At 35.0% G+C, this 27,241-nt stretch overlaps 1 protein-coding gene across 2 annotated transcripts in view; it reads right to left on the reverse strand.

Annotated features, from left to right (window-relative positions):
* Pi3K92E (phosphatidylinositol 3-kinase 92E) overlaps nucleotides 1-27,241 on the reverse strand; it is a 273,282-nt gene that overhangs the window by 63,630 nt on the left and 182,411 nt on the right. The window contains exons 10-13 of one of the 2 annotated variants that reach the window (XM_089088440.1): nucleotides 26,700-26,906; nucleotides 21,466-21,609; nucleotides 10,952-11,076; nucleotides 5,369-5,537 (exon numbers count right to left, since the gene is read on the reverse strand). In XM_089088440.1, coding sequence (XP_088944566.1) covers nucleotides 5,369-5,537; nucleotides 10,952-11,076; nucleotides 21,466-21,609; nucleotides 26,700-26,906 — 645 coding nt within the window. The remainder of the gene's footprint in view (nucleotides 1-5,368; nucleotides 5,538-10,951; nucleotides 11,077-21,465; nucleotides 21,610-26,699; nucleotides 26,907-27,241) is intronic. The other variant, XM_089088449.1, reaches the window with a different exon arrangement.

Here is a 27,241-nt window from a genome sequence, read left to right on the forward strand (position 1 = left end):
GACGGAAAGGGAAACGATCGTGCCCGCAGACCAATTTTATCAGGAATGTGGTCTGTTCTACAAAGAAAGAAGTGTTCCTAAGCAGCTTCAAGAATAAGCAAGCAATCATAACCATGACCAGTGAGTACCTGACCAAAGTTGGATGTCAGGTATACGAAGCAGATGGGGACGCTGATCTTCTCATAATTGTTCTAACTACAGTTCGATCTGGTTCTCTTATGCCTACTGTCCTGGTTGGAGACGACACAGATCTGCTTATACTCCTCTGTTATCACGCACAGACATATAGCCAGGCGATCTACTTTTACTCTGAACCTCGAGCTGAAATCTCAAAGAATAGAATTTGGGATATAAATGCAACGAAACTCAAACTTTGATCTCGTATATGTAGCACAATCCTGTATGTCCACGCCTTCCTTTGGGTGCGATTCAACTTCTCGTATCTATGGCATTGGGAAGTCAGCGGGACTACAGCTTCTGATAAAAAACAACGAGTTTTACGAATCCGCTAAAGTTTTTATGGACCCGCTATCCACCAAGCACGACATTTCAGCAGCTGGGGAGAAAGCAATGATGCTCTTGTATAAGTGTCCAGGCTCAATTTCAACGCTCAATCAGTTGCGTCATTTCAAAATAATCGAGAACGTCACAGCATCTGCTTCGTATGTTGAGTCAAAAGTACTTCCTCCCACCAGTGATGCTTGCAGCTTCCACTCATTTCGAGTTTATTTGCAAGTTGAATCGTGAAAAACCCTGGGATGTAATCTCGACCCAGGCCAGTTCGGTTGGGTAATTCAGAATGGATTATATCGCCCTATTTTTGGTGAACTCCCCGCTGCCCCCAAATCTCTCCTTGCAGTTTCTCGCTGTAACTGCAAGACCGACTGCTCAAATATGCGATGCACTTGCAAAAGAAATGGCATGAAATGCACCTCGGTCTGTGGAGCTCTGAGGAGGTTATCATCCTCAAAGACCAAATTTCCAGAACTATCGACTACGTTGAACAAAATGGCTCTCTCAAAATTTTGATTGGATGGATAAATGGTGATCGTGGAAGGGGTGTTAGTTGCCTTCCAATCGCTTTCGACTATTAAAAAGTGCACTAGCCATTTCAACTTCTAATCGAATGAGCCCCTTTTGAAGTTTTTACGGCAACGCTTTCTATGAAAACCTTATATGCCCCAGGGCATAACTTATAACCCTTCCCCTGAGGGCTGTGGGGGGTTGTCATCCTAAAAGACCTAATTTTCAGAACTTTCAACTACGTTAAAAAATGGCTATCTCAAAATTTTGTTTAAATGTGTTTGGGGAAAAGATGGGCGTGAGAGGGAGGATAGTTGCTCTCCAGTCACTTCTTAGTGTTAAAAAGGGCATTAGCCCTTTGAATTTCCAATCGAATGAGCCTTTTTTTTAAGTTTCTTGAGAACGCTTTCTATTAAAATCTTATATGCCCCTAAGGCATAACTTACAACCCTTGCCCTGAGGGCTGTGGGGGAGTGTCCTCAAAAACATAATTTCTATCTGGAAATCAACTGCGCTGAACAAAATGGCTACTCAAAATTTTTATTGGATGTGATTGGGAAATGGTGGGCGTGGAAGGGGTGTTAGTTGCCTTCCAATCACTTTCAACTATTAAGAAGAGTACTAGCCACTCCAATTTCCAACCGAATGAGCCCTTTTCAAAGTTTCTAGGACAATTCCCATCAATACGAAGCGCCCTGGTCTAACCCCAAAAAAAATAAATAATAAATTGTGCCAACTTCGTTCTTTACTTAGGCAGCGCGATTGCTCTGCCTAACTTATCCACAAGAAAACTTAAACAGTATTAAAGCCATATCCAATAAGAGTAATTTTAAGTCACATTTTTGTTTGTAATCCAATGTGACGTGTTGCTGTTTCTTCTTCGCTGCCTTTTTCTTTAGCTGTTCGGGGCAGTTTGGAATGGCTTAACTTACTGTTCTTTAAATGTATATAAATATGATCTCACGCATATGATTTTTTTTTTGAAAAATAAGTCTCTAAACGAATTAGCTGGACTCTTCCTTGTGTATAACTATGTTGACCTTAAAGTAGCAGTTTCTACTTTGGACCTTTCCTCCTTTAATGTAACTTAAATGCTTTGTTCTAGTGTGATCACATGTTAAATGGATAAGCCCAGGCTTCTAGAGCTCATGCGATTTTTTTTTTCTTGTGATGTTGCATTTACATTGTTTGCGGCACTATTTGTGAAATACAACTTTTTGAATTAAAATAAATTGTGAAATAAAACCTATGAAATAAAATACTATAGCGTTGGCTATAGTTAAAGGCCGTAAGGCTTCAATGTTTCTTTATATTTTTTCCCCAGAATCACTTCATATGGAAAGAGTGGTCGTATAGACTTCGGAGAGGGGTTCATCCAATTGGAAAACGGAATTGTTTTAAGAAACGGAAGTAATCAGAGGGCAGTGAGTCTCCCCCAACCTCTTTTCCGCGAATAAATCCGATCAAAATTTTGATATAGTCATTTTGTTCAAAATCAGAAAACAAAAACTCCGTGGTCAACAAAAGTTCCAGAGCCCGCGGGCTATGTGTTGAAAGTTATCCCCCCGGGGGCATACAATGTTTTTTATGGGAGGAGTGGTCTTATAAACATCAGAAGGGGCTCATTCTATTGAAAACTGAAAGTTCTAGTACCCATTTTAAGAGTCGAAGTTCAACTATCCCCCCCTCAACGCCCTATTTTCCCAAAATGCTTCCAATCAAAATTTTGCTAAAGCCATTTTGTTGAAAATAGTTCGAAGATCAGATAACAAAACTCCAGGGTCGAAAAAAAAACCTACAGCCCGGGGCACGTGCTGAAAGTTATGTCCTGGAGGCATATAATGTTATTATGGAAGGGGTGGTCGTTTAAACTTCGGAGGGGGCTCATTTGATTGTAACTTGAAAGTTCTATTTCCCTTATGAAGAGCCGAAAGTGGCCGGTGGGCAAATAGCCTTTCCTCCCCCACGCCTTTTTTTCCCTAAACCCATCCGATCAAAATTTAGAGATAGCCATTATGTTCAAAATAGTCCAAAGATCAGGTAACAAAAACTTCGGGGTTAACTGAAAATTAAAAGTTTTAGTGCAAATTTTAAGAGTTAAAAGTGATCGAAGCACAACTAGCCCCCCTTTCCCCATCCCCGCTGTTCCCCAAATGCATCTGATCAAAATTTTGAGAGAGCCATTTTGTTCAAAAATAAGATAATGAAACTCCAGGGTCGACAAAACTCCCCAGAGCCCGGGAGCAAGTATTGTAAGCTATACCCCGGGGCATATCAGGTTTTTATGGAAGAACTGGTCATTTAATCTTCGGAGGGGGCTCATTTGATTAGAAACTGGAAGTTGTAGGTACATGTTGAAAGTCAAAAGTTACTCGAGGGTAACTAGCTTAACCTCCCACGTCCTTTTTCCCCAAATGAATTCCATCAAAATTTTGAGATAGCCATTTTCTTCCAAATAGTCCATGTTAGTCCACCCAGGGAAATATAAGGTTTTATGAAAGGGGATGGTCGTGAAAACTTTGGAGGAGGTTTAGTTGATTGGAAGTTCTAGTTTCCCATCTTAAGAGCCAAAAATGACGCGTTTTTTTCCCCAAATGCATCCGATTAAAATTATGAAAGAGCTGAATGGTTCAAAATAGTCCAAAATTCAAATAACTGTAACTAAGGGGCTGAAAAATCCCCCATAGCTTCCGGGGTAGGGGTTGTAACTTATACAAGTTGTCCATTGTTAACATATAAGGTTATGTGGAAGGGGTGGTCGTATTAACTTTGAGGAGGGATCATTCTATTGGAAATTAAAACTTCTAGTTCTTTTACAAGAGGCTAAAGTGACCAAAGGGCAATCAGCCCACCCCCTTTTCCCAATATGCATCCAGTCAAAATTTTGAGATAGCCATTTTGTTCAAAGTAGTCCAAAGGCCAAACAACTATGTCTCCAGAATTGAACACACTCCCCCCCCCCCCAACACCACCACCAGCCTCCCAGGGAAAGGGCTGTGAGTTTTGCACGTTGCTTATTGTTACTTTTATACTTTATTTGCTTCGAGTGATTTTGAAAAAACAAAAAATTGAAAACTTGGAACAATGGCAATAAAAACGAACGGAAATTAATTAAAAAAAACTTTCCGAAAAAGAAGTTTTTTAAAGAAAAGTAAAGGCCATATTAAACTTAAGATCAGAAGAAAATAGAAACCTACAATAGCTCAAACCTAAAACGACCAGAAATAAATTTTAAAGAATAAATGAAAACCAAAACGAACAGAAATTAAATAAACAATCATAGCAAACAAACATGCAACAGGTACCACATAAATGAATAAATAAATCTTAGAACGAGTAGAACTTAAATTGAATATGCAAATCAAGCGTAAAACAAACAAAAATAACTACAAACAAGGATTTGGCTACTGCCCCCTGCCGTGACTGTAAAACTATCAAGCCTTCGGCGTCATTTGCACTTTACTAAAAACGAATTACATTACAAATATTTTCTTTAGTACTTACTACGACAATGAAAATAAAATGAATCCAATGAAAAAAAAAGCACTTGAACTGATTAGTTTTCAGCAATTAATATAATTATATATCAAATATTCAGTTTAATTTTATTAGTTCTTTCCAAGACTGTCCAAGGTACACATACTTATCAGTAAAACGTCAATGATGCAGTAAGCTTTATACTTTTACACTTAGGCAAGGGGGCAGTAGCCAAACCCTTCTTATAGTGATTTTTGGTCCTTTTTAGCTTGATTTACATATTGAATTTAGGCTTTACTTGTTTTAAGATTTATTCATTAATTTATAATAGTACCTTTTTATGTTTGTTTGCTATGATTTTTTATTTAATTTCTGATCGTTTTGGGTTTAATTTTTTTTATTTCTGCAGATTTTAACTTTAATATGGCCTTTATTTTTCTTTGAAATATTTCTTTTTCGGAAAACTTCGTCTTTTTTTTTAATGGATAAGCACAGGGTTCGAGAGCCGATGGGATTTTTTTCTTGCGGTATTTTCTTTACTTTTTTGCGGCACTCTTTGTGAAATAAATTGTTTTAACAATAGACAATATTGCTTAGTGTCCTCAGATTTCTTTATCTTTTAAGTTAACTTATAAACTAAACAAAAATAACCCCTTGTTGTCGTTACGCCACCTCAAATCAAGAAATACACAAGGATGGAAATTTCTAAATGCTTTTGCTAACCCTTTGTACTGTTGCCAAAACTGGACTGAGGCCCAACTACAAACCCAACTTTAAAAGCAGTTATAAACACAGAACATTAGAAACAATTTTTTTCATGGTCTAAACTCGTCCCTTCACTGCCCCTTGTTGTGATTCTGATTTTTACCTTATATCCTTCATCTTTCTTTTCTTTTAAGGCATCTGTTAACTTGGTCAATTTATCAAGAGCATCCACTTGCCTAATAAGTACCCTTAAATGATGGCCAAGACCACGACAGAAAGCTTCTAAATACAGACAAAATCGTCTGTGAACAGCTGGGTCATGCAATTCCGACCTGAAATCAAGGAATGTACCAAATATAGGATAGACCAAAAAACAGCTAAATCCTCTAAAGAAAGAATCCAACAATAACACAACACTAGAGATTTAAAGACTGGAGGGCTGTTTTGATCTTAGTGATAAGGTAATTATGGCCTTTTAAAGCTACAAAACGCAACCAAGAATTCTTCCAGAGGGAGGGTATGGGCTAAAAGAAGCTTCGTTTTTCCCGAAATCTATATAAACACATTTTTCACTTGTCACACATTTTTCACTTGTCTATTTGTAAACTCTCTATATAAAGTCTTCTTGTTACATAGGAAGAGGGGGGAGGGCGAGAGAAATACCACAATCCACCCTCTAGCGTCCATGTTAAGTTCGAAAGGAGCGAAATTTTACTGCGGCACCTTGGTTTTACGTCAAATGATAAAAAAAAAGATTCTTGGCGCAATAAATATTCAGCTTTGTTTTTTCCCATATGACAGCAGAAAATGAATTCCTCCAGCCGGCAAAATTATGTTTAAAAAATAAAAATAAAACTCTTATGTTCTTGTAAAAATGTACATTTACGTTTCATTTAAAGCCCTCTAAGAATATCCCACTCTATAAAGACACAAATATAAATTTTACCTAACCTGAAATTAGTCCAAAATTTGGATAGATGTTTACATTTTTAAAAACAGAAAAGAATACAATCAAAACAAAAATTAAGTTTACGTGAAACAACGAAAAGGACTGCAGCAATCATATTTGCAATGATCAGCTTCGTTTCTCTATTTGAAAAGACTAGATATTTCTATTTTTGACATCACTACATCCAAAGTATAAACATGTAATGACTAAATAAAATTTTGAAATGTCTAGTCGCTAGTTTTGAAGGAACTTGTGTAGTTTATAGCAAAACAGAGTCAACAGGATTTGTGTTACCAGAAAACATAAAGTTTGAGTAGCGACAGAATAATTATGGGGTCTCGGATGATTTCGGATGACCACGTGCAGAGTTTCCCTGCAGCGGGAAATAAAATGTCTTTATGTAGCCAAATACTCAAATCACTTTTATTTCAGATCCGACTTCAATTACATGAAGAAAAACAATATGTTCATGTGGTCAAGTAATCAGGTCACTTTTGTTCTAGGTTAGACTAAAAAAAATAGTTTATTCGCTGGGACGATTGTTTTTAAAGTAACTAAAAAAATTCCTACTAAAAATGTAAAAATGACCCTGTTTTTAGATAGCAATTGTTGTTTTTTTTTGTGGGGGAGGGAGAATCTTTCACATGAGCAGTCCTCAGGGAACTTTTTTCGGGAGACTAGAATATTTCAACTTCAATTTTGCTTGATTTATTCGATTGACTCTTATTCCAAATCAAAATAAACAGCATTCGATCGACAAAAGAGCAATCTGAATGAAAATGTATCAAGATGCCTCTGTCTGTAATTGAAAATCAAATAAACCTTTAGTGCTGGTAGAAACGCTGAATACCCTTTGAAAGAAACCCTGGTAGAAACCCTTTAATTGCACAGGTACTTAAATTAGCTTTTCTCTTCGAGAAACTTTCTAGAAAGAGCAGAAAACTTCGCTTTCAATCTGGCACGCCACTCGTAATTGAAACAGTGACATCGCTTTCTTGCTTCCAGTTGACAAACTTATAGTTTTCTATTAAAATTGATCCTAAATGGACTGCATGGTGGATCGCTGAGAGAACGTTAACATGCCAGAGAAGATTTTGTTCATTTCAACCTCAGTCTTTAGGACTATTTATTTTAGGTATTATTTCTATTTCAGTTTCCAAAAGATAGCTTTGGAGCTTTTCATATACCATATTTACAAAACAATTTGGTTCTTTAATCTTAGTCCGGCCAAATAATCAAAACACACCAAGCATAGTTAAACGTACTCGGGCGTTGCGTCAAATAAATGGTATACACTATTTAAAATGTAGGCGAAAAGAATAAAGGTAGTTTTTCATGCCCCTTCCTCCCCTCCTTCGAAATTTTGTAGTTTTATCACATTTTTAACTTCATATAAATTCCTCATGCTATAACCATTTTTCTTTTTAAGTTTTATGGATCTTTGTCCGTAGAAGAGGATAAATAAGAAAAACTACCTTTCAGTACAAATAAGAAATATGTCAAAACAATTGAGAAAAGTAATATCGCAGAAGATGGCCCACCTCGTGAGTCATATATTAGCTTGCACTTTTCTCTATTGGTTTCTTATAATATTTATCTATTTTGGCTATTTTGCCATGTTGGATATTTAATTCCTCTTGATTTTCAGGAATATTTCTAGTCTACGCTGTTATTATGAAGGCAAAAAGTAACATTAAACTCCAAATGAGCAGAATTTATTTCGTATAAGAGGGGGCTACCCCTTCCTCATCTCTATTTCTGCCTCATGGTCGTAGAAACTTCGGAGGATCCTCATTCGATCAGAAATTCGTTTATCTAGTCCGTTTTTTTTTAAGTCAACAGTGATTGGAGACCAGCCAGCCTCTATCCTAAACTGTTTTTGAAAGCTGGTCTTTTTGTTACCCCTTAGGACACCTGATTGGCATTTCGAAATACTTATTTTGTTCCTTCTCTTTGGCCGCTCAATTTTGCGTGTCGGGGAATTTTCCATGGGAGTGGGGTTGGGAATTATCAGGGGAAATTTTCAGCAGGCGAATTTTACAGAGGAAAATATCCCCCTGTAAACGCCTAGACCTCACAATAATGATCAAGAGAGGATTCAAAAAGATTATTAAAAGCAGCTACACAGAAAAAAACCAAAAAATTATCCTATAACAGACTGCTAAATGATTCAATCTGATTGACCAGTCTCCAACCCTTGGGCCGTGCCATATTTTGGATTCATTCGATATTAATTTTACGAGGCTAGTTGTTTTTTCAGCTTCATAGATATATGTAAATGCCTGTGAAAACTACGCAAAAGTAAACCACACCTTACCCTGGTATTCTTTCGTCTCCCAAAGTTCGCTGTTGGGCTTTACCTTTATGCGGGGCTCCAACGGCGTCAATAAAGCTTTCCACAAAGTTAATAAACCGTTTTCTCCGCACAACTTTGTTGACTTTATTGTTGTCGGGAAAAACTTGAACTTTATTTAACTTTTTCTTTAAGTCCACAAAGTTCAAGCAATAGCAGAAAACCTGCGGAAAATGTCAAATAAAAAACATACAAATTAGTGTCAACAAATCTAATAGTTTATATTTTTTTTTAATATTTTGTATGGTAAAAGAAACTAAAAACTGTTTCCATTCATTATTAAAACGAAAAAAAAATTGCTTTAAAAGATGGTTTTCACAGCTCCATGTCTGACTATTTCAGTTACTTTCTATGAAGAATTGTTGTAAAGTTAAAAAGGTGAAATCCATGCGAGAGTGGGACAAACTTTGATCTGCACTTTCATAAAAGTACTTTAATATCTTTAATGACGCCGTGGGAGCCCCCCATTAGAGTACCATTTAGATAAATTATTTACAAATTTATATAGCTGCTGAAAATGCAATCTGAAATGACTATTGATCCTCATTGCTGTTAAACTTTTGATTATCAAAGTCATTTTAAAAAAAAGATATGTTTAAAAAATAGAAAAATATACATTTCCATATTAGATAAATTGTCACTGGTTTTTAATAGCTAGGGTGGTTTTGGGTTCTTTGGGGGATTAGGTCTTGGTGGGATGCTCAACAAAAACAAACCTTATGTTTTTGCAGCCCGCTGATATTCTAGCAGATTTTTCAAAATTTTTAAGGAATAATAGTCCCTAAAAAGACACTAATTAGAACTAATAAATTGGAATCGGATGTGTTAAGCAGGATATTCTTAAGCAGGAGATGTAAAAAACTGAAGAAATATTCATAATTTTAGCCAAAAACAAAATTTTGGCAACCAAAACGGGCAGAAATTAATTAAGAAAAAACTTTCTGAAAAAGAGATTTTTCCACGGAAAGTAAAGAGCCATAGAAAAATTGAGACAAGTAGAAATAAATTCCTATAATAATTCAAACTCAAAACAACCATAAATTGTTGTTAAAGAGTAAATAAAACTGAAAACGAACAGAAATTAAAATAAATGATCATAACAAACTTGAGCATAATAAGTACTGATACAGATAGTTCTTAAAATGAGTAAAAATTAAATTGAACATGCAAGTGAAACTTAAAACGAACAAAAATTATTATATACAGGAGTTTCACTGCTTCCAGCTTTCTCCTCCTCTTGCCGTAAAAGCCTAAAACCTCTTACGTCACTTGCACTTTCCTGAAAACAGATTATATACAAATATTTGCGATTACCGCGACTTAAAATCTTGAACTGTTGAGTTACCAGGAACTAAAATCATTATGTACAAATATTCAGTTTATTTTCATTAGTTCTTTCCAGTCATCTTGATTATTATAATGATTTATTTTTTAATTGTCGTTGATGTTCTGAAACAAAAGAACACAGTTCAAAATACATACAGTTTTAAATAAAACGCAAATGAGGTAATGAGCTCTATACTTTTACGGCTATAGAAGGGGGGCTGTAGCCAAACTCCTGTCTGTAGTAGTTTTTGTTCGTTCCAAGTTTGACTTGGATGTTCAATTTAATTTTGACCCGTTTTAAGATTTATCTATATTGATACCTCTTATCTTTAAGTTTACTATTATCGTTTGTTTTAGTTATGCTTCTTTGGGATTTTATTTATTCTTTAATAATAATTTCTGGTTGTTTTGAGTGGAAATTATTATTTTATTTTATTCTGCTGGTCTTAACTATAATATGGCTCTTTACTTTTCTTTGAGAAACTTCTTCTTCGGAAAGTATTTTTAAATTAATTTTACATAAAAATTGTATTCTTTCATGCTTTCGGGATAGTCAATAGACCCTTTAGAAGTTTGGGGAATGATTTTAACTCACCCAAAATTTATGTCAGTTACAATTCAACACCCCATCATCATTAAAATAGCTATCCCTGATTGTCCGCAAGAGAAAACAATAAGCCTTATGTTAGAGTTTGCAAGAAAATTATGTCTAAGCTTTTTTTGCGATGCAGATCTGAAACCTACACCATGTGGGTTTTAATTAATCAAAACCCTTCGCCTAACTCGTAAAGCTTAAAAAATAAAACACTTCCAGAAGAAGAAAGCTCCAAAAACCATTCTTCATCTTATTTAAAATAGCTTGAACGATACAAATAGGCCTACAAAAGATTTTCGACCACGTAGGGACGAGTGGGGGTATAGCATTTCAATAGAAGAGGCAAAACTACAAAAATATTTTACCATAGATGAGGATTATGAGAAAAATACAAAAAATATATATTAAAATCTTGATATTTAGCAGGCGAAACAAGCCCAGAGCCCGAATTGGTTTCAACGGCTTCGATCATTTGATAGGGAAATAAAATAGAACAAATCAAGTCTTATAGAAACAACCTTACTTTAAATGCCAGAAAAGGTAGTGACCAACTTTTTTATTGGCAAGGCCTCGGCTCAGTAGAAATTTGAAAAGATCATTGTCCAAATAAGGCTCGTATTTTAAGGTCTGCACAAGCTGGAGAAGATACTGAAAAAAAAACAGTTCATATTTAAAAAGGAATTTAGAAAAGCACCCAAACAAACTAGCTATATTGAAATAAACGCCATTTTTATAAAATACACCATTAAAACAGTTAACATCCTTCCAAGCTCAAGACTCAAATTACATGATAACTATAGGAATATAAGGAGACTATGATACTGCAACACGTTCAATATTACTACAAATTCTTAAGGTTCAAATGAGACACGCAGCTAGGATTTTAGGCAGCAATATCGGCACTTGTTCCTCTTTGCAGTTTTCTGTAATTATCTAACAGGATATACTTTTTAAATTCAGTGAATTAAAGTGTGATGCTCCGCTCTATAGGCTGCTGACACCTCACTCGGTTTTGACAGATCTCTAGAACAATTAGACGAGAAAACGTGATGGTTAGTTTGTGGTATTAAGCTCAACAAAACATATATTAGACCCTCTCTGACTAAGAAAAAGCATCCATACTATTCAGAAACTCGCTATAGATTCATATTTGTATCAATTTATTCAATTAGAAAGGACATGGTACATACGGAGGTCGTTGGGATACCAACTAGCGACTACTAATCCTAAATTAAAGCTAAAGCTTAATTTTAGCTTAATATTAAATATTAAATAATATAGATTATATAGACTATACTCTTTAACATAGGTTATAGTTTTAGACTACGAGCAAGCGTTTGATTCAGCTGATAGAAGAGCTTTAGCGAAGGTTTTATCCTTGCAAGGTATACCAGACAAACACATGAAAGTGACTACGCTATGTACAAGAAGAACATTGCTGCGGTTAAGGTAGGGAAGGACGTTAGTTGCTGGTTTCGTATTAAATCAGGAGTTAAGCAGGGTTGTGTTCTATTCCCATTTACATGGATTATTTTGATGGACTTAGTCCTAAGGAGCAGAGCAAAAGCAATGGGAAAACACGGAATCAAATGAGGAAACAAAACTTTCTAACACTTAAATTATGCTGATGATTCAAATAGCTTAGATGAAAATGTTAGCAAAAAGACAGAGCTTGTACATGTTTTGCGAACTCAGGGTGCTAGAATAAATTTAAAAATAAATATGAAGAAGATTAAGTCACTAAACCTAGGAATAAGAGAAGAAAATGAAGGAATAAGAGAAGAGAAAGAATAAGAGAAGATGCAAAGGCGCAGTTGGGTAACGAGAAGATCGATCAAGTGAAGAACTTCCCTTGCCTAGGTAGTGTTATTGGTAAAGACAATATGTTAGTGCTGTGAATAAGTTAAAAGAAGAATAGCCAAGGCCCAGTGTGTGTTTACATACTTGAAAAGCTTAGAAGAATAGGAGATAGGTCTGCAAACCAAGATTAGACTATTGGAAGCTACAGCTGAAGTATGGTTCCGAAGCATCACGGTGGAAGATTTGTTAGATTTGTCCACAGAAATTCCCTACAGACTGACAAACCGTATTTCAAACAGGAGGCTGTGCGAAAAGTGCGGTTAGATCCCGCTTTCTAGGGCTATAACGAGAGAAAGGCTGAGATGGCTAGGGTGCATTCTGCGGATGAAGGATGACAGATTACCAAAGATTGTCCTTTTCGGACATCCATCAAGAGCAAAACGAAAGCCAGGTCGTCCCCGGTGGGGTGGGATGACGGCATAAGGAAAGATTTAAGGGAAATAGGAACGTCGTGAGAGGGTATAAAGCGGAAGATGTTGAATAGATTGGAATGGAGGACTGTGCGTAGCTGTGTTGGCCTCAGGCGGCTTGGTGCTGCTGTGAGTTATCAGTAGTAGGAATATAGTTTGCAATTACAGTTTTGAAACACAATTATCAATTATATCCCAATATCTAACATTATTTGCTTAAAATTGAACCTAATCTAAAGAAGTCAGATGAAACCCACTATCTCTCATAACTCAACCCTTTTGTTTAGATTTTGTACAGAAAACCCAAGATCAAATGTTCAGAAAATCGGAAAATCATTCACAGATATATGACATTTATTACATTTTTGCTAAACTATCGCAATTTTTTTAAAGAGGCGATAGGCATAAACTCAGACTGAAGTTTCATCCGTAAGATTTGGTTAGTATTTGGGATGGACTGTAAGGCTGATTATAAAAACAAAGAGAATTATTTTTGAATTGTTTTAAAAGTTTACCAAAAACTAAAAAGAGTAAGACAATAAGTAAAAAAACATAACACTTGTATCTCCAAATGTGCAAAAAGTGAGAAAAAAAGATATGTCATTCCAAAAATACATGTCTTTACCAATAATCACAAGTTTTATTTCCAATTACAATGAAAGTAACAGATTACATTTATTTTTTCTTTTTACTGCAAACTTGAAAAATAAAAAATTTTTAAGCCTAAACAATTAAAAATCACCGTTTGCGTCAACCCTTCATGTTTAAATCTTACTCTTAAAAAAATTTAATTTTGGAGTGCCAGGAAAAACTTTAGTTTTTTAGATATCAGCCAAAAAATTTATAATTTTTGGCACATTTGGAGATCAACTCATTTGTTTCAAATGTTTTAATATTTTCATTTTTGATAAGATTAATCATAGTCTAAAAACTTTAAAGATATATGAACTAGTCTAAGGGAGATCCATAATTTGGTGCAGCTGCAATTAAAACTAAAGACAGGCAGTAGGCCCACATTTCTTGAATTCTTTTTTGCTGTTTTAACTTTTTTTATGGAATAGGAATAAAATATTCCGAGGAAGAGGAGAGATAGCAACAATGTTCCTTTGGTTCATCTATTGTGGTGTAAAAAAATCGAAAAAAATCGAAAAAATAGCTACCTTTCAAACTTTTAAGATTTAAGAATATATATTAGACTTTTAATAGTAATTTTAAGTTCGTTTTTCAAATTAAAAAAGTTACAGTAATCAGAATCCAATTCTCATGTTTTTCTTGACTGATCAGCTAAGAAAAAACAAAGTTTCCTCAAAATATCAGGCCAAATCATCACCAGCGATTTTGCAAAGTTCGCAAAGTTATTGTTAGGTACAGGTTACTAAGTTACTATTATCTATTATGGTTACTTAAAAAGGGGCACTAGAAACTTCAATTTTTGATCGAATGGACACTTTTCCGATCATCTAGGATCACTGGTTCAATACGATTAACTCTGAAAACAGAGACAATAAAAAAAATAAGCACATATCCTTGATCTTTCCTCTGGCAAAAAAATCCAAAATTCCACATTTTTGTATATAGGAGCTTAAACATTTTGCAATAGAGTTTTCTGATAGGCTGAACCTGATGGTGTGTCCATCAGGTACTAAAACTAAGCCAAGATAACCTGACATTTTTGGGATGTCTCCTCCTTTTTTAAAAATGTGACAATTTTTTAAGCTCCTAACTTTTGATAGGTAACATTAAACTTTACGAATATTAGATGTTTTGAATCAGCATTATATATTTGGATATCTATATTATCAAAACTCAGTTTTTTTTTGTGTTTCCGTTACTATTGAGCCTTGTCTCTCCTTGCTTACACTTAGCCAAGACGAACTGTTTGAAAGGAAAAAATATATTCATATGATTGAATGACTTTGAACTTGAACGACTATTTTGAAGGCCGCACTATTCCAAAAAATTGAAAATAATTCTGCATCATAAATTATTAAAACTTAGTTCAAGAAGAATTAAAACTGATAAAAAGAAAAAGATCTTGAGATTTGACTTTCAAGCCACAAAACAGCTGAGAGCCCGATGCACATAAACAGAAAAGGACAAAAAAAAATTAATATGTAATTTTACTACTAGTACTACTAAAACATTTCATACACAAGACATTCAGTGTTAATGAAAATCACGGCTTAAAATTGAAAGAGTGGCTGTTAGGTCTCTGTAGAAAAAAATTAAGAACGAAAATCTGAAAAACCGATAGCATCATTTGGGCACTAGCAGACACTGGTTTAAATGTTCACATTTCAGGCTAATTTACGAAAATACTAAAACTAAGCAAATTAGATGTACATAATCCCAAATATTAAAAAAATATGTATATATTTGAATCTAGACCAATAACTTTTGACGAAAAAATTCTTAAATTCAGTTGAATAATTTGGAGATATTTCTGCTCTCACGCAGAAGACTTGCAGAAGGCCATTCAGAAAACTGTTGTTCCTAAAATGTCAGACCGCCCTCCTTCAAAACATTATTAGACTTGACAGGTATGTACTTATTTCTGTACCTATTTCTGAAGGTATGAAGGTATATCTGAAGGTAATAGGTATCTACCTATTTCTGAAGTGCGTTCTACTAATCAGCAATACATCGTCAGAGTACACGAGATACGTTATCTCCACCCCATTAGGAAACGAAATGGGTGAAAGGCCATCCAGATCATCAGCAATCGCTGATGTTCCAATAAAGTAGCTTCGCATATACAGTTTTATTGATTCCCGCTTTAATTCAAAGAATCAACTGCCTGATGATGATTAACAGAATCGAAAACTTACAAATCAACTGTACAAAGGAACACTGAATCATTCTTAGGTTGCGCGTCAACAAGGATCTTAGACAGAATTCAATGGGCATGTTGACAGCCAAGACCCTTCGAGAAAGCGATTTGATTTTTACCGCAATCTTCAACATTGGTAATGAGTAATATTACATACTTAAACACTTTAATCACATTACAAGCAACTGTGATTGGTCTATGTGATTCCCAATAATCTGCAGATTTACCTCTCTGTAGCACAGACGTTATATGGCCAACTAGAAAACCATTTGGCACGATTCGATTGCATAAAATCATTTGAAAAATCAGTTGGAGATGAGATAGAATATCACTCGGTGCTCTAACAAGGTGTTTGGAGCAGAAACCTTCACTGTCGGGTTAGGATGAGGGTTTCACCTTCACTAAAGCTTGTTGGAAGCTAGTAATTGTAACAGCAGGGAAATGTGATTGTGTGAATCGAGCGGGCAGTAGTAAATGAACATAAGCAGAAAATTTTGCACTGATTAAGAGATTCTTATCAGAAAAAGTGTCTTTATAATATTCTTCCAATTCACTAAGTGAGAGATTGGAAGGTGGTTGGCCGTACAAACTTTTTTCAGCTTTATGAACTTGACGCCATGATTTCTGCGAACCAGAGAACTGCAAAATTCCTTTTAGGCAAAATTTACGGAGTTCTTTTTTGTAGTTACGCTTTGCCCTGCACTTTAAATCAAAAGTGGTACCACGACGTGGTCTTCCGCAGGCAATCAAAATGCGCAGCCAAGCCTTGATGTGCTGTCTAGCCTTCACAACATCAGGGGAGATAGACCAACCTGGTTTCTCTGAACCAACTCAAACCCTTCTAAGTGGAACTGCAGAGGCTTCATCTCTACGTAGAAAATGTAGAACTCGTTCATTATATAAATTAAGATCAACCTTTGATGCCAAGTGGCTCGCCCTGACTGCTAGGATATGGTATGGTACTTTAATAAGAGATAGTAAAGTAATAGCAGTTAGAAAAAATAGAGCGATGTCACACTTTGACCAGTCCCTTTTGTTGTACCACTTCGATTTGCACTTTGGTACATCAAGCGGAGGAGGAAACTTAAACGCAATTGGTTGGTGATCACTGCAGGTCTCAGACTCAAGGACTATGATAGAGGCGAATATATCTGCATTTTGCGAGCAAACAATGCGAAGTAAGTCAGATGTAGCGCCAGTATTGTGAGTGTATGTAAAGTCTTCGCTTGTGTTACAGACCATATAAGCAGGAGGAACGCAGTTCAGGAAAGTGTCGCTACGCGCTCCAGCGAGGCGTGGAATACAGTTCAAATCACTGCAAACAATCCAGGACTTATTTTCAGAACACGCAGCCGGAAGGAGCTTTGCGATATCGTCACAAACTTTAGAGAATCAGGTCAAAGAAACATCCGTGTGGTATTTAGTGGGCATATAGACATTCACAAGAACCTTTCCCTGAATTGATAAGGCTATAGTTCTATCCGTAGAAGAGATCAGTTTTGTCTTCAAAGTCCTTTTACAAATATAGCCAGACCACCAAAGGGGTGCCCTCTCGTCTTCTTAGCTGCAATAAAAAAAATACTTCGTGGAGGATGGATCTTCGAAGAAAATTTAGATTGTCCTTTGTCAAGTGGTGTTCCTGAATACAAATCAACAACCATGTTACATATTGGACTTATCAGGGTTGCAGCGGTAGTGGTAACCTAGTAAGCAACGATCACGTCCCATGCTAAGAAATAAAATAGCCCATAATTTCTAAAATTAATTTCAGGTCGAACTAAAAAGTACAACATTAGAACTACCTTGTCTAAAACCTCCTATAAAGGAAACTTCCATTGGTTTGAACAACAAGGAAAACTCATTGGCTTGAAAAACAAGGAAATTGTTCATTATCATGATATTTCGCATTGATAGCATCGTTGTTTTTTCTTTCCGTATTTTTTTTTTTTTTTTTTTTTCGCTGCTAATGGGGCACTGAAACATAACAGAGAGCTGTTTAATGACCCATTTTAAAGGAAATTGCTGTATTTGAGAAACTTTTTGTAATTAAAAGAAAATTATTTACGAAATAAAACCAATTTTTACGAAAAAATACATTTTTGTATAGCACTGGAGTAACGAATGTTATTACATCATCTTGCATACAAAGATCAAAGTAGGATTTTTAACATTATAAAAAGCATGTATATATGACAATTAAGTTTTGAAAGTTTATGTTTTTGACGAGTATTTTCTATCCTTTTGTCCTTTACCCCAGTATAGGGTAAGTTAGTTTAATTGCTGAACTTTATTCTAGCCAAACTTTTCCCTCCCTCTCCTTTTTTTCAGTCTTCAAGTTGAAACCTTTTTGATTATTTCGATGCATAATTCCATCTGTGTTTATTCTTTTATCAATTATCTTATTTTTATTTTATGTTTTTTAGGGCTTGCTCAGAGAGCCAAAGAATTAAAAAAAAATCATTTTCCAAAACGTTCACAGTAGAAATATTTGTTTGCCTATGTCTTTTTTTAAAGTTTTTTTTTTATAATTTTCTACTAGTCTTTGTTTTTGAGAAGTAATATAGCTCTAAACATTTAAAATCTAGGAAACACTTTATCAACAACCTATTCTCAAACGAAGTTTTTTTCTTCTTGTATGTTAACAAAGTATTGGGTAAGTTAATTTCCCAATGAAACCACCTTCCCTTCCCTTGAAACCACTCTCTCCTTGTTTTTGTTTCTCTTAGTTTTTAAGATTCACAATGCATGAGTAATAATCACATTGTCTGTTTCCTAAAATTGTGAGGCCAAAGTCTGGATAATGTTTAAGTAATTATCTTAATAAGCTCACAACATTATAAGGAAAAGCCTCCCCTCTCTAGTAAGTAAGTAAGTTTATTTATAACCCGCAATACAAAATAAATGCGTAGTAAAAAAGAAAAAACTATGCCGATAAGTCCAAAATGAGCTCTTAAAGGCTGAGGCAAGACAGAGGGACAAAGCAAATTAGACTTTAAGCAAAATAGGATAGCGCCATGGGTGTAGGGAGGGGGGCAGGGGGGCCGCGGCCCCCCCCTAGACCTTCAAATATACATTAGATATGGCTGAAAAAGCAGATGGGTTGGAAAAAGCAGTTTATCAAACTCCATCACACTATCGACTGCCCCCCCCCCTCTAGACAATATGCTGCCTAATGCTGCCTACGCCCATGGATAGCGCTTTAGCAAAAACTAATTGTAACTGAATTGCAGTTAAGCTTGAGAACACAAGTTTAGCCTGAGCTTATGTTTATGAGCTCAGTAAATGTTTATGTTCAGTTTGAATGTGACATTTAAAATTTGTTTAGCCAAAGGACGTTACTGAATAAACATTTATCTGATAAAAAAAAAACAATAACTCTATTAGCAATAACCTTATTGTATTTTTTTAACTCGGCGTAAAAGACTGCACTTTAAACGGAAGAACAAAGTAACTTAAATGGTTCATTTATAAGTTTTTTCGTTTAATTTTGATCCAGAATCAAGGAAACTTGTTTTAAAATTTTTCAAACTAAGAAAAAGGATGAAATGTATTATAGAATTTTTGAGATGGTAACTCCTGACACTGTTTGTTGTATAGAATCCCGTAAATCACTCTCTTAAGAGCTACCATAAATGGAAAATATTAGAGTGATAGAAATTTCTGTAAGGCCTTCGTTTTGGTGAAATATATGGAAAAAAAACTCTGAATAAAAGTAATGATTGGGTTTGTTGAAGAAACACCTTAAGTTAATGGTAATCCCCAGAGGCCTGTAGGGGATTAAACACAACATTAAGGAAACCAATTCAATTGAAATAAGCCCAAAGAAGACAAAAAAAGCTTTACTTACTAGGGTTAAGACACCCTAAATACACAGAAATAAACAAAACGAAATCCCTATACAAAGCTCACAAAATTTGTTGGTTAAAAAATTTGTTTCTTTCCTTTTTTTGACTTGTTACCAGATCTTTTTTTTTGCATTTGTTCGAATAGAAGGTGTTTCTGTTCTTATTTTCTTTTCAAAACTCCGTGTTTAATCCATATGTGTAATTTGGGTAATAAAGTACTCAATTTGATTCTAAATTTAAATATTCCTTAGTGACATGGCTAGACTCTGCATTTTAAACTCCTTCGTCGTCCCCTTCACTAGTGACTTTAAGCATGTACAGCCAACAAGTACACAAGATGATTTTCGGGGGGGGGAGATCTTCTTTGTGTCTTATTTACGAATTTCTAAGAAAAGCAATATCTTTTTTTAAATCAGTTGTTTTTCGCTAGTGCTTCAATTCAAGCATATAATTAGGAGCTTTTTCTGTTCTGAAGGAATTTTGAATGGTAATTAAATCAAGAATATATTCTTTTCCTTAGTGCTTCTGAAGGTGAAATGCATAATCGGTAAAATCGGTGTTTATTTTAGTATGCTCGACAAAAATTACAGAGTGAAACTCCTGAGCTTGTTTTGATACCAACGGACCGACTCCTAGAGAAATTTGTTACAACTATGTTTCATATGTAATCCTATGTGAAGAGACAGTCTCATCAGGTCGATCGTTCTACATTGAGTCTATGGAGTATTAATGTTCTCGTTATATTAAGTAGGATACACGCCACCAATGTAAACATTAGACTCGGATCAGGTGCTGTATTTCTAGAGTCTGGCTCAGTAATTTCGCTCTGAAATAAAATTCTGCTAAATATTTCGAAGCTACACGTAGCCGAGCTATTCGTTATAAATCTACACCTAGCCTTGTAATAATTGTGACTTGCATGTCGGGCGAGGGGATCATGGCCTGATCCTTTCCCAAATATTGATGTTTTTAATACTTTCAGTTGTGTTCAGAGTTTTTGGTATTCCAGCGCCAGTGTGGGATGGTTTCGTTCACAAAAATTTAGCGTCACGTGTACGGCTTGAATAATTATGCTTATTTGTATTTCAATGATCAGTATATTTGAGTATTTTCGGTATAATAAAGAGTATTTTAAACATTTTAATACTTTTTTGTGGATTTGGATAGATTTTTTTTTCACTGGAAAATATCAAACATGCGAGTTTAGTCAAGGAGGAGCTAGATTAGTCAGAAAATTTGGGTGAGTGGTCTAGATGAAAAAAAAGAAGAAAAAAAGTGAAATTACATCTATTGATCCATGATAAATGATTCTGATAATTTCATATGTTAACCTACTTCAGCATATTTCATCTAATCTATTTATATCTAATCCACTATCATCATGATTCATTATATATTGACTATTTTGGCTATATATGGTGTAGCCGTTCTCAGTGAAATAAAACTGTGAGCGTAGATAAAATTCAACGTACAGTAAAAGCAAGTGACCTAAAATTATATGTTGAATTTTATTTTTGCTCTAGTTTTATACTTCACTGAAGACGGCTATTAGATACAGAGTCGAATATTTAATTAGTTTTCTTCTAATTGTTATTTGTTAGTTTTTTTATTCTTTCTATTTTTCACAAATTTGATTTATTTTATTATTTATTCTTTCTTCATTATTATTTTTTCTTTTAAAGTACCAAGGACGCTAAGCATGAAATCTGGCTCTTTAAATTGGTCAACTGGAACCTACCACAACCATATACGTCTTAAAAAATTAGGAAAACCCGGGAACTCAATTTTCTATGCATAAGAAATTTGATGCAGGTATATCGCAAAGTTATTGATACTTTTTTGTTTTACAAACACCGGTTATGTTTCTCTTTTAATAAGTTGATTCTATATTAACATTTTATTCTGACTTTCTGTTTTTGTTCCGGCTTTTTTCTATTCTGGACCTTTACTGAAATATGTGCATCTGGTATATTATTAAATTGACCTTCGTTTATGTTTGATTATTAATTTAAACCAGTGTTAATTTGATCATTAATTTTGAACCTGTGAATAATGAGCATACTTCAGTAGGTAAAACGATAATAGTACAAACCTTGAGGAGTTCATCATCAGTAAGTGTTTCATTAAGCCACTTCGCTGCCAAGCTCCGTCCAAAAGGGTGTCCGTATTTACAATCTAATAGTTCTAGTGCCACTTCCCGGTTAACAGGGCGCCACTCTTTCAGCAAAACTGTCATCTGTAAGCAAATATACATTAATTTTTACTTCTCCTGGGTTCATTTATGTTGTATAGACGGCCATTAGCTTTCGAACATTTTACTTTCGCAATTTCAAACAATAAAAATTTGAAAAATAATAAGAGGCAACATTATAGCTTTGGCTATAATGGAGAGCCACAAGCTTTCAGTGCATTTTTATTACTTACATATATTTTTTTTCCAGAGCCACATACGGAAGGGGTGGTCAATTATACTTGGGAGTTGGCTCAAAATTCAAGTGCCTTTTTAAGAGTAAAAAGTCTCACCCCCCCCCAACTAAATTTTGATATAGTCATTTTGTTCAAAACAGTCCTTAAGTCAGACAACTATAACTCCTCACATCACCCGAGGCAGTGACTGAAGTTACTCAAGTTTCACACTATTAACATATTTTATTAGTAAGTTTTTTTATTGGGAAAAGGAGGCATGTCCGGACCTGGGTCTTCAAAAAGGGCTTAGGGTATTAAGACGAAACTTAAAGGAAAAGTCGAGAGGATTGTAAAACAAGATCAAAACACACTATGTGCATTCTGGTTGTCACAAGGGCGTATCAACAAGACCTAAGGATAGACTGAGGATATTAGGTTGAGACTTTCAGTGTGTTTTGAGGAAGATGCTGAAAAGTAATAAGAGGGCCACCAACACGCTTTTCATGCCCTCTTTCCAAGAATTTCAATCGAAATTATGAAATAGCTATCTCGTTCAAAATATTCTGAAGGCAAAATAATTATACTTTCGGGGATTGCCTTGACCCCCCCCCCCTCCCCACAGCCCCTATGGTAAGGGCAGCAAGTTATACAAGTTGCCTATTGTTAAAGTATATTAGAAAAGTAGCATAGCCAAGGTCTCCAAAAAGGCCAAGGATATTAAAAGGCAAATTTACGGATGAATTGAGGGGGATAAACCACACTATATTCAAGATGGTTGCCAAAAGGCTGTATCTGAAACTTGTAAAGAACGACAGAGGATAACAAGTTGAAACCTTCAGGGCACGTTAAGGGGGAATAATTATGAGAGGGAAACCAGCCCTTGTCACCCTTTTTAGATGTCCCCTTCCCTTAGTAATTATAGAAATTTTGAAAAGCCATTTTGTTAAAAGTAGGAAAATCATCTATCAATCATGCTCCTGGAGGTGCCATGCCCAAACAACCCACAGGGCAAGGAATGCAAATTATGCAATTTGCACATTTTTTACATGCAAGATTCGTCATTGGGAAATGATGAGTATCTGATACTGGGTGTGTCCAAATAGTTTAAGGGTACGGAGGTGAAATTTCAGGGAATATTGTGAGGGGGATAAACGTGACTGTGATGAATTAAATCAAAATCCACTAAATATATCCAGGTTATTAAAAAGGCGTATTTACAATATCTTAGGAACTGGTTAGGGCATTAACTTGAAACTTTTAGGACCACTAACACTGCTACTGTGACAAGCACTCTACAACTCCTGAAAAAAGCTCTGCAAATTATGCAATTTATCCATTGTTTACGAACAGGATTTATATTTGGGAAAGATGGAGTGTTTAATCCTGCTTGTGTCCGAAAAAGCTTTGAACTAAAATAAAAAATTGAAAAGGCTTTGAACTAAATCGGAAGACACTGTATGTATCCACACTATAAAAAGAAGGAATCTACAAAACCTTAGGAACGGCTAAGGGTATTGACTTGAAACTTTCAGAGTTACTAATACTACTGCTGTGGCAGCAAGTGCAACTATGACAACTTGCGAATGGAAAAAAAAATCACTACTGCGACTACTTTCAGGAAATGTTGTGGAGGGTTTTGAACAAACTGTGCACGCTGGATGTCAAAAGGATACATCAATTATATCTCTGGAACGAATGAAGGTATACACTTGAAACTCTCAGGGTATAATAATTTATGTCAGAACTGATCAAAGTGCAATTCTTAATTGGCCATTTTGATTAAAATAGTCAAAAGATCTCATAAATATGCCTCTGGGGATGTCTTACCCTTACAGCTCACAAGGAAAAGGTTGTAAATTATATAACCTGCCCATTCTTTACATACAAGGTTTATCACTGGGAAGCGGGGGGGATAGTTTGATCATTGGTGTATCAGAAAATGCTAAGGGGTGTTGGCGAAGCTTCAAGGAATTTTGACTGGGATGTTTCAGGGGACTGCTATTGCTACTACTATTGTGACTACAACTTCAACTACTTTTAATTGTGAATACTTGGAACTTCGACTACAACTACTTGCGACTCAGACTGCGACTACGTGGGACTTTAACTACTTAGAACTGCTACTGTGACTACCTTTGATTGTGACTGCAATTCCAACTACTTTTTACTACAATTATTCGTAACTGCAACTCTGACCGCTGGCATCTGCGACTGCGACTACTTGCGACTCCGAATACTAGCGACTGTTACTGCAACTAAGGCTATATGTTAATTTGAAACTTTTATAGAGTATTGAGGGAAATGTTGAACTTTGTCAAAATACAGCTATGTGCTTTACGGTTGTAAAAAGGGCTTATCATAACCCAGGATCGGATAATGGTATTTCATCCAAACTTTTAGGGGATTTTGAACAAAGTCAAAAGATACAAAAGTAAAAGATGTCCATCCAGCTTTTTAAAATCTTCTGTACACTATTAAGGGAACAGTTAAGGTTGTTAAGTCGAAACTTTCAGAGACCTTTGAGGCGATCGTTGAACTCAATAAAGAGACACTACATGCATCCCGGCTGTCAAAAGGACGTATCTGCAGTATCTTGGAACGGCTAATGGCATTTAGTTAAAACTTCCAGGGAATGTTAAAAGGGATATTGAAATCAAAGACATTAATTAGCACTAAGAATATATATAAATATATGCATATATATACATATATATACATATATATATATATATATATATATATATATATATATATATATATATATATATATATATATATATATATATATATATATATATATATATATATATATATATATATATATATATATATATATATATATATATATATATATATATATATATATATATCAGTATTTGTTATCTTTATGTTTGATATGATCATTTCTTTTGATTTTTGTTCGTTTTGGGTTTCATTTAATCTTTGATAGCGATTTCAGATCGTTTTGAGTTTGCATTACAATAAGACTTACTTCTGCTGATCTTAAGTTTAATATGGCTCATTAATTTTGTGGAAAATTCCTTTTACAAAAAGATTTGTGTTAAATTAATGAAAAGAATAAAAAAATCACGAGGAAAGTCCACTTGTCTCTTGTCGTTGGTCGCTTCCGAAGGGAACAATGCAATAATAAAATTCTTACTGCATAATATGCAGAAAATTTGTACTAAACAAATTTCCGGGGTTGCTCCCACTTTAATCCAAGCTTAATCTACTCTGTTTTTCTTTTATTTAAATTTTACTATATTTTCAATAACTATGAATTAAGTATCATGTATAGGTTTCTCAATTTGAAAAATATTTAATTTCAGTCTGAAAAGATCCCCCTCTCCCCTAATGACGTTTATACGGTAAGATCGAGCTAGATCGGCAAGATCGAGACAGGCAAGATATAGAAAAAAGTTTTGTCAAAATTCCAGAATGTTTCAGACAGATGTTCGCGAATCTTCGTTACCAAAAAAAAAGTTTCATATCAGAATACTTAGAATACGGAAAGACACAGAAAATGAAAAATCAATGAACACGTAATTTTCAATAAAACGATACATAGAGAAAAGATGTTGATTAAATTAAAGGCGACTTAGAAAACTCTGTTTAGATGTGTTTTCTGCCAATTAAAAAGTAAGAATTTTGTTATGATAGATATTCCTTCAGAAGAAGCAAGAAACAAGAATGATACAGAAAACAATTGTGGTGTTAAAAACACATAACATCTAGAAATGAGTTTAAAGAAAACAACTGAAAAGACCTTAAATATTCTGGAATATCTGGTTAACTTGATTAGGAAAACATGTTAGCAAATCCTTATCTTACACCTTAAATCCGTCTGTGCCTCCAGAAGCACCAGGACATCAACAAGGAGCCGCTAATCTTTGCAAAAGTTTGCTGCTGTCAGTATATCCTCTCACTGAGGCTGGATTGAGGTGTTTAGGTTAAGTAGATCTGTCTGGTATGACAGGTGCATGGTGTTTTTGGGTCTGCCTCTGAGGTGTGAACCCGATGGTTGCTAGTAGAGCGCTGCATTCGGTCGCAGGGATAGTCCATACGTAGTGCATGGCTAAGTTATCTCCATCGGTAAATTTTTTTTACATCTGTCACACGAGGATGGCCAGTTTTATCACCGATAAATTTGTTGCCAGCGTCTTTGCAGCCAGCGGATGTTGGCATTCAGCTGGATGTCGTCTCTAATCAATTACAATTACGAAGAGTAGCGGCGACAAGACGCACCCTTGTTTAACTCCTGCCAGCATGCGGAAGAAACGCACAAAAAGAGCGATGACAAATGACTGACCAAACCGAGATATAAATTTCTTTTTTGATGTTATTCAGAGGCAATTTTCCTTGGACTATTTTAGGCATATAAGGTATATATTTAATTGGTGAGCCCATATAATTTGAGAGTGGGATGTGATTATCACACTTCCAAAAACTTATTGTGACCCTTTTTAAACTAGCACAACAATGCTGATTGAGACCTAAATGTTTTTTTAAGCCTCTGGTAAAGTATGTTGCAGGTTCAGACAACGTAACAACGTATTGCAAGGATCTGCCTAATTTAAAACTACTCAAAACAAAGCAAAAGGCGTAAAAATGAGGTTATTCAGTACAATCAAATATATGTAAACAAAAGCTCTCAGTGGGTACAAGCAAAAGAAAGAGTAACTGAGAAGGAAATAAAGAGAGAGGAAGAGAGAGTTAATTTTTCTTTCTCAGAACCAATAGTAATCATAGCAACAATAATTAGTGCATGCATAAAAAAAATACCTATTCTGGGGGAAAATGGCTCAAGAGATTTCATATCTATGAAAAAAACTGACGTAAAGCACTGAAAAACCATGTTATAAAAACAATATCCACGATTAATGATATTAAAAAAAAGAGCTTATTAGTGGCCTTGGCAACCTGAGAAACTTCATCCCTGCTATTCCATTTAACTGCGTCGAGAAGTTTGGCAAGGGAGCCAGGAATCAAACTACAGCATTCTTTTCTGTAATGCCACAAAAGATCTATCTCTTGCTCCGACAGCTCACTTAAAGGATCTCTCTTGATTATCTCCTGAATATCCGCAATTGCCTTCTCAAAGTCTTTGTCTATACTATTTTCATTGCTCTAAAAATAACAAGAAAGAAAAAAACAAATTAGATTCTTTTGCTTAGATTACTTGAATGAAGAGCAAAAGACAAATTTTTTTAGCAACCTCAGAACAAAAGTATCTTCCAAATTTCCCTAATCTATTGAACGTTAGGATGAACATCGCTATCCGAAAAAATTTACTGGAATAACATCAAATGTCAAATACTAAAAAATGTCTGTAGTAAAAAATATACACCAAGCTTAATTGCCTACCTTGAAATGTCAAATAAAGTCTGTAAAAATAGCGATTATTTATCCTTTTTGAACCGTTTGAAGGTCCATCCTACTATGAATGACGAAATCAGCAGAGA

Source organism: Artemia sp. Qi Xiang Cuo, chromosome 1, assembly GCF_049724085.1.
Source record: "Artemia sp. Qi Xiang Cuo chromosome 1, ASM4972408v1, whole genome shotgun sequence".
In the NCBI taxonomy this organism is placed as follows: Eukaryota; Metazoa; Arthropoda; class Branchiopoda; order Anostraca; family Artemiidae; genus Artemia; species Artemia sp. Qi Xiang Cuo.